Source organism: Diabrotica virgifera, chromosome 7 (genome assembly GCF_917563875.1).
Source record: "Diabrotica virgifera virgifera chromosome 7, PGI_DIABVI_V3a".
NCBI lineage: Eukaryota > Metazoa > Arthropoda > Insecta > Coleoptera > Chrysomelidae > Diabrotica > Diabrotica virgifera.
The window spans coordinates 55,785,083-55,804,829 of record NC_065449.1 but is presented as its reverse complement, the minus strand read 5'-3'; the positions used below and the strand labels follow the sequence as shown (position 1 = coordinate 55,804,829).

The window sequence follows — 19,747 nt, the reverse complement described above, 5'->3', positions numbered from 1 at the left end:
AAAGTAACTTGTGAAGCGGTAACGATTTATTTAATTTAAGATGCTAATTAGGGGGTGGTTATAGGGGGTTAGTTTTTTGACCAAAAAAAGGACCAACTTTATTTTGAGCGTAACTTGCTTACTTTGATGCTAGAAACTTTTTTAAAAAACAAAAATAAATTTTAAACTCTTTAAAAATATTGAAATATTGTAATAAGTTTTCCCCAAAAAGTGCATCATTTTTTGGTTATTTCACGTTAAATTGTTTCGTTTGAAATTTAACGGATATGAACTTATTTTTGATTAGCTACAACTCTGCTTCTAGTGGAGTCACTGAAGGTTTTCACCTCCGATTTCGTTGAACCTTCATCGATTTTCATGAAAATTGGTAAGTAGTTAGAAGATACTTCAAGGAACAAAGGTGACATGATGTTAACTTGCGCTTTTGCCCTGGGGGTGGTTGCCACCCCTTCTCGGGGGTGAAATTTTTTTTATTAAAAATAATACCAGAAATCGATAGAGGGGCAACTTCTAAGCAAAATTTGTTATATAAAGTTATTAACATAAATCAATACTTTTTGAGTTATTAAATATCAAATATTTTATTTTTTCTTAAAAAAATGCATGTTTTAAAGCTGTTTTTCACGTATTACTCAAAAACTATAAGCTTTTGTAAAAAAGATATTATTACCAAAATTAAAGATAATAAAATATTTAATACACTCCCTACTTAAAGAACTAAACTAATGTTATTTTAAAGTGAGTTATGGGTAATTGAATGTATATTTTTTTCGACGAGTACTCAAATCTAAGTATTTAAGCTTACATAATGGGAAAACGATGCATTTTATAGAATATACTTGTTAAGCACTTGTCAAAGTACTTCGGCATACCTATCAAATGAGCTTCAGTAGAAGTTAATAGCATCAAAATTAAGCAAGTTATGATGAAAATAAGAGAACCCTTTCGATTTTTAAGGAAAAAGTTAAAAACTAAACATACGCCATTTCCGCAAAAATTAAAATTTGTAGTAATCCTCACAAGAATTTCTTTATGTCATCATAGTTAATTATTTCAACAAATTTGACCGGTTTAGAATGCATATTTTTGAAAAAAAGGTGAAAAAATTTAGAATGCATATTTATAATTTAAAAAAATCAGAATTTTTAGAATTATCGTACTTTTCATTTTCTTTTGATAATAACTCCAAAAATACTCAATATACGTAAAAAATGATAAACAACTAAATTTTAGTTTTTCTTTAACAAATACTTTACCCATTTTACTATTTTCGTAGAGTAAAAAATAACCGAGATAGAAACGTTTAAAATTTCAATTTTGCTGCGAGAACCATGTAACCGGGGCCATTTAACCTTTTATTTTTAAAAAAGTAAGAGGTATAAATGACTATTTTGACGTTTTTTAATAGCTATTGGAATAAAATTTTAACCAGTTATTAGATGAACTTGCTACTTTAAAATTTGACGGAGTTATTTACAAAAAAAAACAATAACATTTTTTAGAAAATTTTTTAAAAGATACATTTTGAAACATTTTTGGTGCATAAACTTTAATGCTATCAACTTGTTCGAGCACTTATTTGATAGATATTTCAATGAGCTTTGACAAATGTTTAATAAGTTTATGTTATAAAATGCATAATTTTCCCGGTATTTAAGCTTGAATACTTAGATTTGGGTACTCGACGAAAGAAATATACATTCAATTACCTATAACTCACTTTCAGTTAACATTGAAAGGTTTTTCTAGTAACGAATTTATTTGATTTTTTATTAGCCTCAATTTTGACAATAATAACTTTTTTGTAAAAACTTATAGTTTTTGAGTTATTTATGAAAAATCGGTTAAAAACATGCATTTTTCTCACGAAAAATTAAAATCTTTGATCTTTAATAACTCAAAAAGTTTTGATTTATTTTAATAACTTTATATAACAAATTTTGCTTATAATTTGTCGCTCTATCCAATTGTGGGGTTATTTTTTATACTATAATTTTCACCCCCGAGGAGGGGTGGCATCCACCCCCAGGGTAAAAGCGCAAGTTGGCACCATGTCACATTTGTTCCTTGAGATATCCTCTAACCACTCACCAATTTTCGTGCAAATCGATGGAGGTTCCACGAAATCGGAGGTAATAGCTCATATTCACCTTCAGTGACTGCACTATTCTGCTGGGTCTAGAGAGTTCATACGTACACCATTTTTTTTTTATTTTTTATGTGGTACATTTTTGCTAAGAATGTTTTCTTCGACAAAGTATTTTGAGTTATTTGCAAAAAACCGTCTCGAAACTTTCTTTGGTTTTTTTGTTAAAAAATGAACATACTTTCAAATTACTCGAAAAGTATTAACATAGTAAAAAACGCTAACAAAATTTGCTTGTAATTATAGTCCAGAAAGCCACTGCGCATCCGCTAGGGAAAATATTCTAATTCGTATTTTTTGCACAATCTTACCCAAAAAGGACTCCTTTTAACAAATTTGCATGTTGCCAGGACCAAAAGGTGGTCAATAATTTTTTAAACGTTTTTTTTTGTTTTTTTCCTAAAATTATTTTTTTTGCATGGAAAAATTTTTTTTTATTTTTTTTGGATCATTCCAAACAGAAAAGGTCTTTAGTGACTTTTCTCTAAAAATGATAGTTTTTGACATATAAGCGAATAAAAATTGAAAAATTTCGAAATCGGCCATTTTTAGTCCTCAAAAACTATGTGAAAAACTGAAAATTTGAATGTTGCCAAGGCAGATAGATATTCTTTAAACATCGATTGATGAAATCCCTAAGAGTTTTTTGCAATACAATATTCAAAACTTCTTTGTTTTTTAATTGCTAATCAAGCGTGCGCGACACTATTTTCCACCGACAGTATGGTGCAAATGAAAGGAATAAATTCGTTATTTCGTAAATCGGCGACTTTAAGGAAAAATCCCGAAACAGGTCGATTTTTATTTTTAAGTTATGATATTGTGGCATATATGATATACTAGTGACGTCATCCATCTGGACGTGATGACGTAATCGATGATTTTTTTAAATGAGAATAGGGGTCGTGTGCTAGCTCATTTGAAAGGTTCTTCAATTCTCTATTCACTAATATAAACATTTACATAATTATTTATACAGGGTGTCCAAAAAAAATTTTATTAAATTAAATTATTTGACAAAAAAAGAAGTAGAAGGACACCCTGTATAAATAATTATGTAAATGTGTACATTACTGAATAGAGAATTGAAGAACCTTTCAAATGAGCTACCACACGATCCCTATTCTCATTTAAAAAAATCATCGATTACGTCATCACGCCCAGACGGATGACGTCACTAGTATACCATATATGCCACAATATCATAACTTAAAAATAAAAATCGACCTGTTTCGGGATTTTTCCTTAAAGTCGCCGGTTTACGAAATAACGAATTTATTCCTTTCATTTGCACCATACTGTCGGTGGAAAATAGTGTCGAGCACGCTTGATTAGCAATTAAAAAAATTAGGAGTTTTGAATATTGTATTGCAAAAAACTCTTCGGGATTTCATCAATCGATGTTTAAAGCATATCTATCTACCTTGGCAACATTCAAATTTTCAGTTTTTCACATAGTTTTTGAGGGTTAAAAATGGCCGATTTCGCAATTTTTCAATTTTTAATCGCTTATATGTCAAAAACTATCATTTTTAGAGAAAAGTCACTAAAGACCTTTTCTGTTTGGAATGATCCAAAAAACCTAAAAAAACTTTTTTCCATGCAAAAAAAATAATTTTAGGAAAAAAACAAAAAAAAAAAACGTTTAAAAAATTTTTGACCACCTTTTGGTCCTGGCAACATGCAAATTTGTTAAAAGGAGTCCTTTTTGAGTAAGATTATGCAAAAAATCTGAATAAGAATATTTTTCCTAGCGGATGCGCAGTGGCTTTCTGGACTATTAGTCAGTTTATCCATTTACAGACTTATTTTAAACGTATATTTTTCACCCGCATGAAGGGGTGAAACTTACCTCCAGGGTAAAAGTACACATCGGCATAATATCACTTCTCTTCATTGACATGTTACCTTATGCGTATTGTGTATGCCAAATTTCATGTCCATCCAAGTGATTCTTTAGAATTTGGAGCAAAAACCGTTATTCAATGTATTATTTAATAAAAATTTGATTATTTTGATAGATGCAACCAAAATAAATAATTTGTGCTAAATTTGACTACAAAACTGTATAAAACGGAATAGATAATTAAAATAGATCTATTAATTATACCGCCCAGTTAACAATAAAGTAATAATTAATAGAAAAACATATATTCTCATTACTGTCTATTATCTCGTTCCTAAAAGTTTAGTTAAACCATCAAAAATATAACAAACAACAATTATTATTGTATAATAAAATTATTTGTCCAAAAATTCTAAATCAATTATGTGATAATATTAAACACAGTTGTGGACACTACTTATCAGAAACTAAAAATATTTACCAAAACTAATTAAAGCACAAAGAATAAAATGTTTGTGTTAATGATAAAATTCGATAACTATAAAATGGTTGTAAAAAGTTTGTATAGTGAAAATAAAAATATTATTGCATAAAAATAATTCTTTCATAACGCAGGTGCCGTTATTTTTAAGTGAACTGAGATCACGTGACACCTCGATTCTTTTTTCATGCAGAATTACCCCTTACAGTTTGTCATACTTATTTAAAAACATCCTGTATTGATGAAAAATATGGCTAGTTGGTAAAATACCTAACCATTTTATGGTCCAACATAAGCGAATGAATAAAAAAACTGAGTGCTGAGAAAACATGAGACTATAGTCGGGTTTTAATTTCAGTACATATTTTATAAATGCAAGAATATTCCACAGGGTGATGCGAACTTTGAGAAAAAACACCGTTTGATTCGTACACCCGGTATACATTGAAAATTCACCTGTTTAGCAACAATATTATTACAGCTATATTGTTAAAGAATAAGGCTAAGGGTTAAAGAATATTAAAAAAACTTCTCAAATCGGACAACAGGTTTAGGAAATTCGAGACATCAAAAATTACCCAATTTTTAAGTGGGCCTTCTATGCTCTCAGGAACGAAAATAATATTTTTTTGCAAATTTGATACTCAATTTTTATTTATTAGTTATTTATGATATAAGTGTTCAAAGTACACGTTTAAGGCACGCATGTGAAAGTTTGCAGAATGAGCGAAAGCGAGTTCTGCAATTCACATGAGTGCCTTAAAAATGTACTTTTTGACACGCATATCATACAATATTTTTTCTACAAACGTAATTACAGGACAATATCTACACAAACTTTTACTTGAACTTGACTGACATTCCAATTTTATATTTTTTTGACATTACATCAGAATTGCATATACGGTCAATACGAACTGCAGTGCCTTAACATTTTTTTTAAGCACTAGTGCCTTAAAGTAGCGTTTTTAACGCTTGTATGGAGTGCTTAAAATTGCATTTTTAACACGGTTGTAGAAAAAATTATTTAAATAAATTATGAGTCAAATTTAATTTAGCAAGTTTTAAATAAAGGCTTTTAAAAAAAAGTAAACTGTCTGCAAAAATAATCCATTTTTCATTATTAAACCAATGATCTCTTTATATAAATCATATACAGCGTGTCTACTTAAGTTGGAAACATATGGGAAACTTTTTTATTATTAATTTTACGGAAAAAAGTTATTCTTTATAAAAGGTTCTGCATGCCCCAAAACCTAAGATTCAGTTATCAGATATCAAATTTTCTTGATATTATACGAGGTATGTCAAAAAATATGAATTTCGGTCAAGGATAAAGTACCTTTATTTCTCTCAATATCGAAAATTCTTATGATAAAAAGTTGTTTGGAATTAAAAACTAAGATTAAATATGCAATTACGTGCTTCTAATTGGAAAAAAAAATTTCTCAAATTTAGGGATACCCAACATCGTTTTTAATTATTACAAATATGATAACTCGTTTATTATTCATTTTATGAAAAAAAGTTATTCTTCATAAAAAGCTTTGCATGGTCTAAAATCTAAGACACAACCATGAAATATCAACTTTTATTAATTTTATACGAGGTGTGTCAAAAGATATGAAATTCGCTCAAGATTATAGTACCTTTATATTTCACAATATTTCAATTAGAACGATGTTATTTCATACTGAAACATAGTTTTAATTCTAAACAACTTTTTTAATAACCGTTTTCAATATTGTGAAAAATAAAGGTACTTTACTCCTGAGTGAAATTCATATTTTTTGACATACCTCGTATAAAATTAATAAAATGTGATATCTGATGGTTGCATCTTCGGCCTTAGGACATACAGAGCTTTTTAAAAAGAATACCTTTTTTTCGTAAAAGTAATAATAAAAGAGTTATCGTATGTGTAATAAATAAAAACGAAGTTAGTATCAATAAATTTGAGAAAAATTTGGAAAATATCTTTTTCCAATTAGAAGCATGTAATTGCATATTTGATCTTAGTTTATATTTCCAAACAACTTTTCATAATAAGAATTTTCGATATTGAGAGAAATAAAGGTACTTTACTCTTGAACGAAGTTCATATATTTTGACATACCTCGTATAATATTGACAAAATTTGATATCTGATGATTGAATCTTAGGTTTTAGAGCATGCAGAACTTTTTATAAAGAATAACTTTTTTTCGTAAAATGCATAACAAAAAAGTTTCCCATATGTTTCCAACTTAAGTAGACACGCTGTACTTGTTCCTTTGTTCTTGCTCTTTGTTCCAAGAGGTACCGAATTTTATTCTGATTTCATTTGATTTCATCATTTCAAAATTTTTAATCCCTGCGACGTTATTAAAAAAACAAATTATAAACAAATTAGAACAATTTTTAAACACCATTTTGGAGGAGAGTTTAATTGCTATTTTGATTTCTCAATACATTTGTCGAAAATACAGAGTGGGCCAAAGAAAACAGTCCACCTCGATATTTGGCATTATTTATTAGATTCCGCCGACGGGTCTGGAACCGCTCTTAGCGAGCATATCTGACCCGTCGACCTTTCTCATAGCTCCCCTCTGGCACTCTTAGCGGGCATTCCACGGATTGGTTGGCCGCCCGGCCGTCCCCCGCCCACGCCCCGCACCAGGCAGGCAGGTGATGCGAACGTCTAGCTCAACCCTTGTGCGGGGTGACCCCCAACCCAGGATGGAACTAACCAGAGAATGTCAGTTGGTAGTTACGAGCAACTTCAGTCATTCATACTTTCATCTATGCACACTTACTCGTCCACCCATTCATTCTGACATTTAGATGGGGTAGTCTGTGTAGGTCGGATGTAGAAGGTCCTTCCCCACTGACTGTCTCAAAACGATACAAAGCATGCTATAACATACAAAGAAAGAACTAGAGTAAAAGGAGATGAAAAGAGAAAGCAGAGATAGAATTAGAGAAGAGAGAAGAAAGAGAAAAGAAAGAATAGAAAAGAAGCAAAAAATAAAAAGAGAAAGTAAAGATAGAGAACATAAACAGGAAATATAAAGATTGTTCAAAGAACTATGACTTTATAGATAAAATTAGGTAAATAAATAAATAAACTATGATAAAATAAATAAGTAAAACCATGTAAAAATAAAATAGGCAGCAGTCTGGTTTGGATGTAAAGGGTCCTCCCCCCGCTGACTGCCCGCCACGACACAAACACATTTTAAAGAAATGAATGTAGTGGTCAGCCCGTCTGCAGACGCTTCTCCTTCTCTTCCTTGTGTTTCATTGTCTTGGTGTCAAAAGCAATGACCAGGTCGAAGTCTCTCTTGCTATTAATGGCTTTGTCTATTAGCTAATGTCGCTCACCTAGAGGGGATCCCAGACCCAGCTACAGCTCGCCACGCCCCGCATGGTACGCAGGGCACACGAACACGACATGCCGCGCGTCATCAACCACCCCACACTCGGGACATACACACCACCTCACTACATCCGGGATCAGGGATCTCGTCCAGACCACCTTCTCGACTTCGACTACCCATTTCCTCTGCCACAACTCTACACTTCTCTTTCTTTCTAATGGTCTTGAACCTATTGCCCGATGGCCCCTTTGGTACATTGGGACTCTCTCTCCGGCCAGGATGTGCACCGGCACCGGCACAGAACCAGCCCCCACCTGTAGGGCAATGGTTGATACGGTCAATATTCAAGCAGCCACCCATCTGCCTCTTCGTAGGTTGAATATTGAATTTAAGCGAAAACAATATTTATTTGTCAAATAAACATTTTTCTCTGTTTTCTGTCAGTAGTAGAATGTATTTTGAGTTAAATAAATTGCATACATTCTTCTTTTTGTGTCAATTAATTTAATTCAAAACAATTTTTCTTGGACACCCTGCATAAATAATTAAGTCAATGTTAATATTACTGAATAGATAATTGAATAACCTTTCAAATGAGGTAGCACACAACCCCTATTCCCTATTTAAAAATAAGGGGTGGGGGAAATGGAAGGAAGGAGGTTGACAAATGACAGATGTGTGTACCGTAAAAATGTGTCTCCCTTAGATCAAAAATCGACCTATTTCTGCATTTCCTTAAAATCTAATAAATACTGCCAAATATCGAGGTGGACTATTTTCTTTGGACTACTCTCTATATTCAAAATATTTTTATAGATTAAACCCCATGTAATCAAAATAGTTTAAATATAAGTCATTACCTGGTGATGGTGAAGGATATTCCAAACAAAACCTATTTAACATCCTCGTGAGCCTTGATCCGCACAAGGCTCTCTTTCTCGACATCTTTGGATTGTCTATCGCGTATGTTGTATATATTAAAACTAAAAACCAGTAGATAGCTACCAGCTTCAGTTCGTAATACATACCGCGGTATATTATTTACCTAAAATAAATTATCTACATGAAAAACCATCGTTTATTGTTTAAAATGATAAAGAAGTGGGGACAGAAGTAAATAAAAAACAGGAGTGGTACAAATAATTTTTGCAAAAATTCAAATATAGCGGGTGGACCAAAAGTCAGTTAACCGTTTTGTATATTAATAAAAGCAAAAATACACTGGGGTGCAAAATTAACCGGACACCTTAAAAATTGGTCATTTTTGATGTCTCGAATTTCCTAAACCTTGTTGTGCGATTTAAGTCATTTTTTAATATATTATAGCCTTATTCTTTAGCAATATCGCTGTAATAGTATTGTTGCTAAACAAATAAATTTTCATTGTATACCGGGTGTATCAATCAAACTGTGTTTTTTTCCCAAAGTTCGCATCACGGTGTGGAATATTCTAGCATTTATAAAATACTGAAATTAAAATCCAACTATAGCCTCATGTTTTCTCAACATTTTCTTTTTTGATTAATTCGCTTATGTTGGATAAAAAAAAAGGTATGTACTTTAGCAACTAGCCATGTTTTTCATCAATACACCCTGTTTTAAAATAATAGTTGGCAAACTTTAAGGGGTAATTCTGCATGAAAAAATAATGACAGTTTGCTTTATCAACGATATGTCTGCAAATGCTTCGTTTCCGAGATAGGGGGTGTTGAAAGTTTTCTTACAAACTGACGATTTATATACTGCTTTAAAGCCGGTTGAGGTATGCAAATGAAATTTGGTGGGTTTTAAGAAGTAGTTATTGCACATTTTTTGACATACAATTAAGAATTTAATATTCACCATTGGCGCGCATACGAGTAATATGAGGGCTTATATTACCCGTATGCGCGCCAATGGTGAATATTAAATTCTTACTTGTATGTCAAAAAATGTACAATAACTGCGTCTTAACACCCACTAAATTTCATTTGCATATCTCAACTGGTTTTTAAGTAATAAATAAATCGTCAGTTTGTAAGAAAAATTTCAACACCCTCTATCTCAGAAATGAAGCATTTGCGGATATAGGTTTATAAAGCAAACTGTCATTTTTTTTCATGTAGAATTACCCCTTAAATTTTGTGGCATTTATTTAGAAACACCCTGTATTGATAAAGAACATGGCTAGTTGTTAAATTTCCTAACTTTTATATGGTCCTATTTAAGCGAATGAATAAAAAACAGAATGTTGAGAAAAAATAAGGCTACAGTTGGGTTTTAATTTGAGTATTTTATAAATGCTAGAATATTCCACAGGGTGATGCGAAGTTTAAGAAAAAAACACAGTTTTATTGGTATACCCGGTATGCAATGAAAATTTACTTGTTTAGCCGCAATATTATTACAGCGATATTGATAAAGAATACGGCTATAACATATTAAAAAATCACTTAAATCGGACAACAGGTTAAGGAAATTGGAGACCTCAAAAATGACCCATTTTTAAGGTGTCCGGTTAATTTTGCACCTAAGTGAAACTGAAGTAAAAAACGTTTATTAGTCCATTCTTTCTCGGTTTTTGCTTTAAATTTTAAAGAACCGCTTGGATTGACATGAAATTTGGCATACGCATAGCTTACATGTCAAAGAAAAAAGTGATATTGTGCCGATGTGTGCTTTTGCCCTGGGGGTGACTTTCACCCCATCTTGGGGGTGAAAAAATATAAGTCTAAAATAAGTCCGGAAATGGATAAACTGATTAATTTTAAGTAACTTTTATTCTATAGAGCTTTTTCGCCAAGTCAACAATTTTCGAGTTATTTGCGAGCGAATATTTTCATTTTTCAACAAGATAACTACATTTTTAGACGGTTTTTCGCAAATAACTCAAAAAGTAAGTATTTTGTCGAAAAAACATTCTTAGCAAAAATATAGCCTGTAAAAAAGTAAAAAAAAATGGTGTACGCGTTAGGTCTCTGGACCTCGTAAAACCAGAGTTATAGGCAATGAAAAATAGATTCATATTCACCAAATTTCAAATAGAATACTTCGAAGTGAAATATCCAAAAAATTAAGCACTTTTTGTGGAAAACCCATTATAACTTTTTTAAAGTGTTTAATAAAAGCTTTATTTCTATTTTTATAAAAAGTTTCTAGCATTCAACTTAAGCAAGTTACGCTCAAAATAAAGTTGGTCGCTTTTGTTTTGGCAAAAAAAATCGGGAAGACCACCCTCTAATTAGCAACTTCAATGAAATTAATCGTTACCGCTCCACAAATTATTTTACTTATGTTGTGTTTATAAGATCTATAAGTATCATCGATTCAAAATGCTTATTTTGGAAAAAATTTGGTTTTACGTAAAATTTTTAAAAATTTTAATTTTGAAAAATATGCTTTTTTTCAAAATAACTTAAAAATTGTTAGAGATACGAAAAATCTCGAAAAACAAAAAAAGTCAGCATTGCTTTTCTGAATATCATGTATTTTTTGTTTTTCCGTTAGACAAAAATTGATCGAGATTTGGTGTTTCTAAATTTGCATACATTCGTGATAAGTGACCGTTCAACCCCTTTTAACTACAACCCTTTCAAAAATAAGGACTTTGAACCGATGAAACTTACAGATCATGTAAACAATACATACACGGGTCAAGAAACTTGTGAAGTCGTAACGATTAAGTTCATTTGAGATACTAATTAGGGGGTGATTTTCCCGATTTTTTTAACAAAAAAAATGGAACTAACTTTATTTTGAGCGTAACTTGTTTACTTTTGATGCTAGAAATTTTTTTTATAAAACAAAAATGAAGCTTTTTTAAACACTTTAGATAAGTTGTAATGAGTTTTCCCCAAAATGTGCTTCATTTTTGGTTATTTCACGTTAAAGTATTCCATCTGGAATTTGACGAATATGAACCTATTTTTAATTAGCTATAACTCTGCTTCTACTAGGTATAGAAACGTGATATATACACCATTTTTTTAAATGTTTTACAGGCTATATTTTTTCTATGAATGTTTTTTCGACAAAATACGTACTATTTGAGTTATTTGCAAAAAAACGTCTAAAGGTGTGGTTATTTTGTTGAAAAAATGAACATATTCACTGGCAAATAACTCGAAAAGTATTGATTTAGTGAAAAAACTCTATAGAACAAAAGTTACTTAAAATTAGTCAGTTTATCAATTTCCGGACTTACTTTGGACGAATAATTTTTCACCACCAAGAGGGGGTGAAAAGCACCCCCGGGGCAAAAGCACATATCGGCACAATATCACTTTTTTTCTTTGACTTGTTAGCTATGTGTATGCCAAATTTCATGTCAATCCAAGCAGTTCTTTAAAATTTAGAGGTTTTGCAATATTTTACCGTTAAAGAACGGACTATATTGTTTATTGTAAATAAGTAGGTACAAAGAAGTGCATGCTTTACATTTTATGTTCAAAATGTAAACCACCTTCATCAATACATTTTTGGCAACGCTTATACACAGCGAAACAAGTCTTTCTACAGACTTCCAAGTTGGCACGGAGAACTTCAAATTGGCAAAAACTTTATCTTTAAGGCCACAAGGCAAAATCTCAGGACGTCAAATCTGGCGAACGCGCGGGCCATTCAATTGTATCTCTTCTCCCTATCCTAAATAGTCACAAAAAAATCACTAAAGTGGTCATTTAGAAACTCACGAACTTACAATCCGTAATGAGGCGCTGCACAGTCTTGCTGAAAATATCGAATAACTTGTAACTCTAGATTATTTGCAAGGCCCTTCACAGAGCATGATATATTTTCTTGGAGACGCCGCAAACTTGCGTGTGACTTTTTTGATAGCGTTAACTCACTTTTGGTTCACCCGGTATTTGAATAAAATACAGTATAGCCGAAAATAAACAGTACTGAACTTGTAAATATTTTAATGCTTTAAGAAATACATATTATTGACACTTTATCCTTCTTCTCCTAGTGCCGACTCTACTAATGAAGGTTGGATATAACCATTGCAAATACGTCTCTATCTTCTGATTTTCTGAAAAGCGTCTATGTGTTTAACCCGGTCCAGTCACGAATATTTTTAAGCCAGGATATTTGTCGTCTACCAGGACCCCTTTTCCTTCGATTTTACCCTTCATAATCATCTGTAATAACTTGTACTTATTATTTCTAATGTGCTCCAAATATGCTGTTTCCTCTTTTTAATGGTCGTCAAAACTCCTCTGTCTTTTCCCAGTCTGTGCAACACCATTTCGCTGGTAATATGATCTTCTTCTTCTTCATATACCATGTCCTTTCAGAACGTTGGTTACCATCATAGCTATATTAATTTTATTCACTGCCACCCTAAATAGCATGCTTGTATCAACACCATACCAATCTCGCAAGCTCTTCAACCATGAGGTTCTTCTTCGTCCTGGACTGCGTTTGCCTGCTATTTTTCCTTGCATGATATTTTGTAGCAACCTATATGATCTCAGTAGTCTTGCTGAGACGTTCTAGTATTGTGGAGTTTCGAATCTTCTCCACCCAGGAAACTTTTAAAATTCTTCTATAGCACCACATTTCGAAAGTCTCAACGCGATTTAGATCGATTTTATTCACAGTCCAGGACTCTAAACCATAAAGTAAGACCCGAGAACACGTAGCAGCGAAGTAGGCGGATCCTCAATGCCAATTTTAGGTCTCTGTTACATAACAGAGGGTCTCGAGTCTAGTAAAACTAACGATGGTAACTGTAAAGCAGAAGTTCGGAGAGGTATTGGTATGGCAAAAAATGCGATGAGTCGCCTAACTAAAGTTTGGAAAGGCAGATCTATCTCTCAAAATATCAAGATAAGACTGGTGAATGCCCTTGTATTCTCAATATTTCTATACGGAGCAGAGACTTGGAATCTTCGCTCATGCGAGCGCCAAAAAATTGATGCCTTTGAGATGTGGTGCTGGAGAAGTATGCTGCGCATACCTTGTCAGCTCATAGGACAAACGTTTCCATTCTAAACCAACTCAATATAAAAAAGGCTGTCCACAATATGTCTGCAGTGTCAAGTTGACAAATGCCAAAGTTATAATAATTTTTGGATCTCTTACAGAAAATATTGAATTTTGGAGGTTTTTTAGTAGATAGTGTGTTGGTTTGTGTTCCCGTTTGGTTTTTTAATTTGTTATTTGCAGTTTAGAATAGTTTACTGACAAATTATTTCTTCTGATAAGGTAAGGTATTGGAAACTTTATTATACTATAGTATTAAGGTAATATGGACGATAAAATAGGCGGGGATCAGCCCCCGCCTAAACAGGATCCACCCGATAGAAGCGTAATAAACTCAGAAATGGATATAACGAAAAATAATGGTAAAGTTTATGATATCCAGAACAGGTATGCAGCAATAGATATAGGTCCCTTTTATGTCATTGTTGAACCAGTAGATAATAGTTATCGTTAATCACCAGTAAAAGTAGGTCATTTTCTTCTTAATAATTCTAGCTTTAAAAACGAGGTTGTTGACATTAAATTAATAGGTAGAAACAAAGTAAAAGTTATATTTAAAACATTCCATACAGCAAATAAAATCATTGAATATGAGGTTATTAAAAAAAATAATTTAATCGCTTACATTCCTATGTTTTTTAACCACAAAAAGGGTATAATCAAAGAAATTGACACGTTTTTAACTGACAAATATATATTAGATAATATTGAGAGCGAAAGAAAAGTAGTACAACATGTAAAAAGAATGACGAAGAAAATAATAGGCTCAGATAATGAGGTACAATATGTACCTAGACAAATGCTTATCGTGACATTTTTAGGTAATATTTTACCACAATACCGGGTGTCCACCTATATTTTCCCCCATTTTAACTGCCTATAACTTCTAAACGGCTCAAGATAGAAATATGCGGTTTTCGCTGAAATATTTTATTTTAGTAATAGTTTTGTATGAATGGACTGAATTATTTATATCGCTTTTAAATACGAAAATAAAAATGGCGGATTTTTGAAAAAAACGTTGTTGACTTTTTTTAATGGAACACCCAATATATTTTTTTGTAAATTGAAAGAAAGGTCATGCACCTATCCAGCGATATAAATTTTTTAAAAATCGGTTGTCAAATCACTGAGTAATTAATTTTTAAAATGAGAGGTGCAACGTGGATATCACATACCTAAATAACATAACTAAGCAAATTGATATTATGTTATGTGAATTCCACATTGCATCTCTCATTTTAAAAATTAATTGCTCAGGCATTTGACCACCGATTTTAAAAAAAAATTATATCGTTCTATAGGGAAATGACCGTTTTTTCAAGTTTTTGGGTAAATGACCATTTTTTATATCGGTTTTAAATTAAAAATGGCGGATTTTTGGAAAAAAAACGTTGTTGACTTTTTTTATTGAAACACCCAGTATATTTTTTTGCAGCTTGAAAAAACGGTCATTTACCTATCCAGCGATATCAAATTTTTTAAAATCGGTTGTCAAATGACTGAGCAAATAATTTTTAAAATGAAAGATGCAATGTGGAAATCACATCATTTTGCTTAGTTATGTTATTTAGGTATGTGATATCCATGTTGCACCGCTCATTTTAAAAACTAATTACTCAGTGACTTGACAACCGATTTTGAAAAACTTTATATCGCTGGATAGGTGAATGACCTTTCTTTCAATTTTCAAAAAATATACTGGGTGTTTCATTAAAAAAAAATCAACAACGTTTTTTTCAAAAATCCGCCATTTTTCTTTTCGTATTTGAAAGCGATATAAAAAATTCAATCCATTCAGACAAAACTTTTACTAAAATAAAACATTTCACCGAAAACCGCATATTTCTATCTTAAGCTGTTTAGAAGTTATAGGCAGTTAAAATGGGGAAAATATAAGTCGACACCCGGTATGTAAAAATAAATTTGGTCAGGTTTGTAGTAGGACCATATATTTATCCGGTGGTCCAGTGTTTCAAATGTATAAGATATGGACATACAGCAAAGTACTGTAGAAGTACCACAAATAAATGTAAACGATGTGGCCAAATTCACGAAAATGCAGACACTCAAGAATGCACAAAAGAAGAATATTGCATACATTGTGAAACCAATGGACATCAGTCTATTTCCAAACATTGTCTAAAATATTTGCAACAGTTAAATATAAAAAAGATTATGTCACAAAAAAATGTATCTTTTAAGGAAGCGGAATTGTTAGAAGAAAATAGCAGTTACTCTAAATTAACTTCTAATAATAGATTTGATATATTGAACAATTTGGAAAATTTTCCACAAATGAGTCAAATTGATAACTATCAAATTGACATATCATCTACACCAACCAGTTCAAATAAAAATTGGGTACCCCGACCACAATCACAACCAAAAAAGCGTAAAGCTATTTTACCGATTATAGAAGAAACACCAAATTTTCAAAACAAAATTAAAATAAGTAATTCAATCTTGCCGAATACTCCCAGAGAAGACTTTCAGATATACAAGGAAAAATTAGAAATTATAGTAATGCAAAAACTACCTATAATATTCGAAAATATATATAAAAAACTTAATTTAGATATCACAGAAATGCAGGTTATAAAAGACACACAAAATGAACTAAAAAATTTATTAGGATCTATTCAACAAGATGATGGAAATCAACAAAATGAATAAGGAGTTCAATATATTACAGTGGAATGCAAAATCTATTATACAAAATAAACCAAATCTCTTAAACCATATAAATCAAACACAAAATGTTGATTTAATTGCACTAAATGAAACTTGGTTATCACCTAACCAAAGTTTTAGATTAAATAACTATAATTTTATAAATAAAAGTAGAGCAGATGGATATGGTGGCGTAGGAATACTTATAAAAGATCATTTTTGTTATTCTGAAATAAAATTTAGAAACAACTTTAATACAAAAATAGAAATTTGTGCAATATATATAGAAGACCTCAAAATATCAATCATATGTATATATAAACCACCAAATGTACAAGCTACTAAAAATGATTGGACGAACATATTTACACAAATACAAGGAGAGAGTATAATTTGTGGGGACTTCAATGCACATCATAGCATATGGGGCTCGGTGCACGACAATATTCAAGGTAAAAATTTAGCAGACGCTCTAGAAAATCTCAATTTTATTGTTTTAAATGATGGTAGACCTACAAAAATTACTAGACCAAATGAAAATCCTTCTCCAGTAGATCTAACACTTATTTCACCAAGCTTGATCGGTTACATAGGATGGAATCCTTTAGATGATACGCTAGGCTCAGACCACTTTCCCATAAGTACAATCTTAACAAGGAGATATAATAACAACATAATACAACCAAGTAGAGAATGGATAGAATCTTCGGCCAACTGGGAACACTATCAAAATATTTTAACACACAGCATGGAAAATGAAAGTTTCGCTTCCACTGAAGACAATTTTGAACAGTTAGTCTCTAATATTAATAAAACAGCTGTTGAGGCAATGAAATGTCGCACAGACTCTAGTAAGAAAACCACAAGAGCAGTGTGGTGGGATAGAGATTGCGACGAGAAAGTGAGAGATAGAAAAGACGCTTTAAAGAAGTATAATAGAGTATCAAATTTTCAAAATTATATAGATCTACGCAAAATACAAGCACAGTGTAAACTACTATTTTTAAACAAAAACAAAAAAAAATTTGGGTAGAATTTATCAATCAACTAAATAAAAACACACCTATATCAAAAATTTGGTGTGTATAAGTAAAATCTTCCAAAGATTAATCAAAGCTCGACTAGAATGGTTTTTAGAATCAAATTGTATTTTACCTAGTACACAGTATGGATTTCGCCGAGGCCTTGGATCATTGGATGTAGTAACGAAGCTAGTTACAGATATACAAATTGCGCTGTCTAAAAATGAGTACCTGGTTTGTTTGTTTCTGGATATAAAAGGAGCTTATGGTTCAGTAGATCTTAACATACTAAAATATAAAATGTGTTTTCTTGGTTTCAATAATGAAATCTGTAATAATATATTAAATCTATATACTAATAGAACAGTATGGTTAAAAGATCATAGAAATATACTACACGGACCAAGAGTTGTAAATCAAGTTCTGCCACATGGTTCAGTATTAAGTCCAACATTATTCAACTTATATTCTGCTAGTATTCATAGTTTGTTTGACGAAAACATTAAATGTTTACAATATGCAGATTATATCTACGACGACTGTCTACGGTCATTGAGGCATATAGTTGAAATTATTATACAATGGACAAATGAAAATAATATGACAATGTCCACACAAAAATCCAATATTATGTTTTTCACCAGGCACAGGTTGCCCGCACCGGGAAACGTAACCTCGAGTGGGCGTACTATACCAGTGGTGAATCAGTATAAGTATCTAGAGATAGTACTAGATAATAAATTTCTGTGGACTAAACATATTCAATACATCCAAGGTAAGTGTGAAAAAAAAATAAATATACTAAGGTGTATTACCAACAGAAAATGGGGTGTAGACCCCAAAACAGCTTTATTGTTCTACAATGCTTGTATTCGGTCAGTCGTGGACTATGGGTGTTGGATATATGGATCAGCAAGCAATACGAATTTAAAAATATTAGATCGGATACAATACAGATGCTTGAGAATATGTTTAAGTGCAATGGTATCCACTCCGACAAACGTTATGCTAGCAGAGTGTAACGAAATCCTATTAAATTTACGTAGACAATTTTTAGCTCAAAAATACTGCATAAAGCTAAGAAACACTGAGTCAGACCTTTTAACAAATCTGGCTTTATTAAACATGGAAAACTTAACTAGCAAATATTGGAGAATAAAAAATTCACCACCACTAACAGATGCATTCATTGAAACCAGGAATTATACAGATTTACACAACAGTAAATTATTACCAATTTATAAATTTCCGTATAAAACTTTGATTAAAAAGCCAAGCATAATTCCTAAATATACAGAATCAAATCATTTAAATAATATTTTAGTAAAATCTATACTGAGCGACTTTGTGGATTACACAGTAATTTACACAGACGGTTCTAAAAATCAAACAGGGGTAGGATATGCTATGTATGTGCAAAATACCCATCAACATAATAATTACAAATTATCTAGTATTAGTAGTATTTTTACAGCTGAGATTATAGCCATCGAAAAAGCTCTAGAATGGATCAAAGAGAATAATATTGAAAAAGCTGTGATAATAACAGACTCCAGATCTGCAATATATGCAATTGAAACACTGATTTTAGTTCATACAGATCAAAAATTTTATGTAATATAAAAATAATTTGTCTAAAGTGGAAGTAGTATTTATATGGGCAAAAGGGCATGCCGGTATACTGGGTAATGAGAAAGTGGATGAGTTGGCCAAAGAAGCAATAAAAAATGGTGAGATTCTAACTCAGATCTTATCGACAGATGCAATAAATGACGTCAAAGCTAGAATAAATAAAATATGGAAAAAACAATGGAAAAATATTTCAAGCATATCAAAAAAATTATATTTTTCTTTACATCAAGAACTTCCTCCGCCACCTGAATACATATTTAGTCAACAATGAATACAAGTATAACCTGCCAAAGCAAGATATTTCTACTATCGTCAGATTAAAAACTCAACACGGAAAATATGAGGCACATCTGCACAAATGAGGAATAGTTAATTTATCAGTCTGTTTTTGTGATAATATTTCGATTAGAGATTTGAACCATATTTCCTTTGAATGCAAAATTAACGAGAGATATACAAATAAATTATATTACAATTTACGACAAACACAAGTTCACTTTCCCATTTGTATAGAATATCTAATAAGTTGTCATAAAATGGAAATATTTAAATTACTCATTAACTACTTGAGAGAAACAAATATAGTCATTTAAGTGAAATAGGTATAAATATAACAAAACT

General features: G+C 31.5%; 1 protein-coding gene across 1 annotated transcript in view; it reads right to left on the bottom strand.

Annotated features, from left to right (window-relative positions):
* Positions 1-19,747, bottom strand: part of LOC114334484 (uncharacterized) — a 104,260-nt gene that overhangs the window by 32,792 nt on the left and 51,721 nt on the right. Inside the window, exon 2 of the mRNA XM_028284530.2 lies at positions 8,693-8,877. Within this exon, the coding sequence (XP_028140331.1) occupies positions 8,693-8,858 (166 nt within the window). The 5' untranslated portion in view covers positions 8,859-8,877. The remainder of the gene's footprint in view (positions 1-8,692; positions 8,878-19,747) is intronic.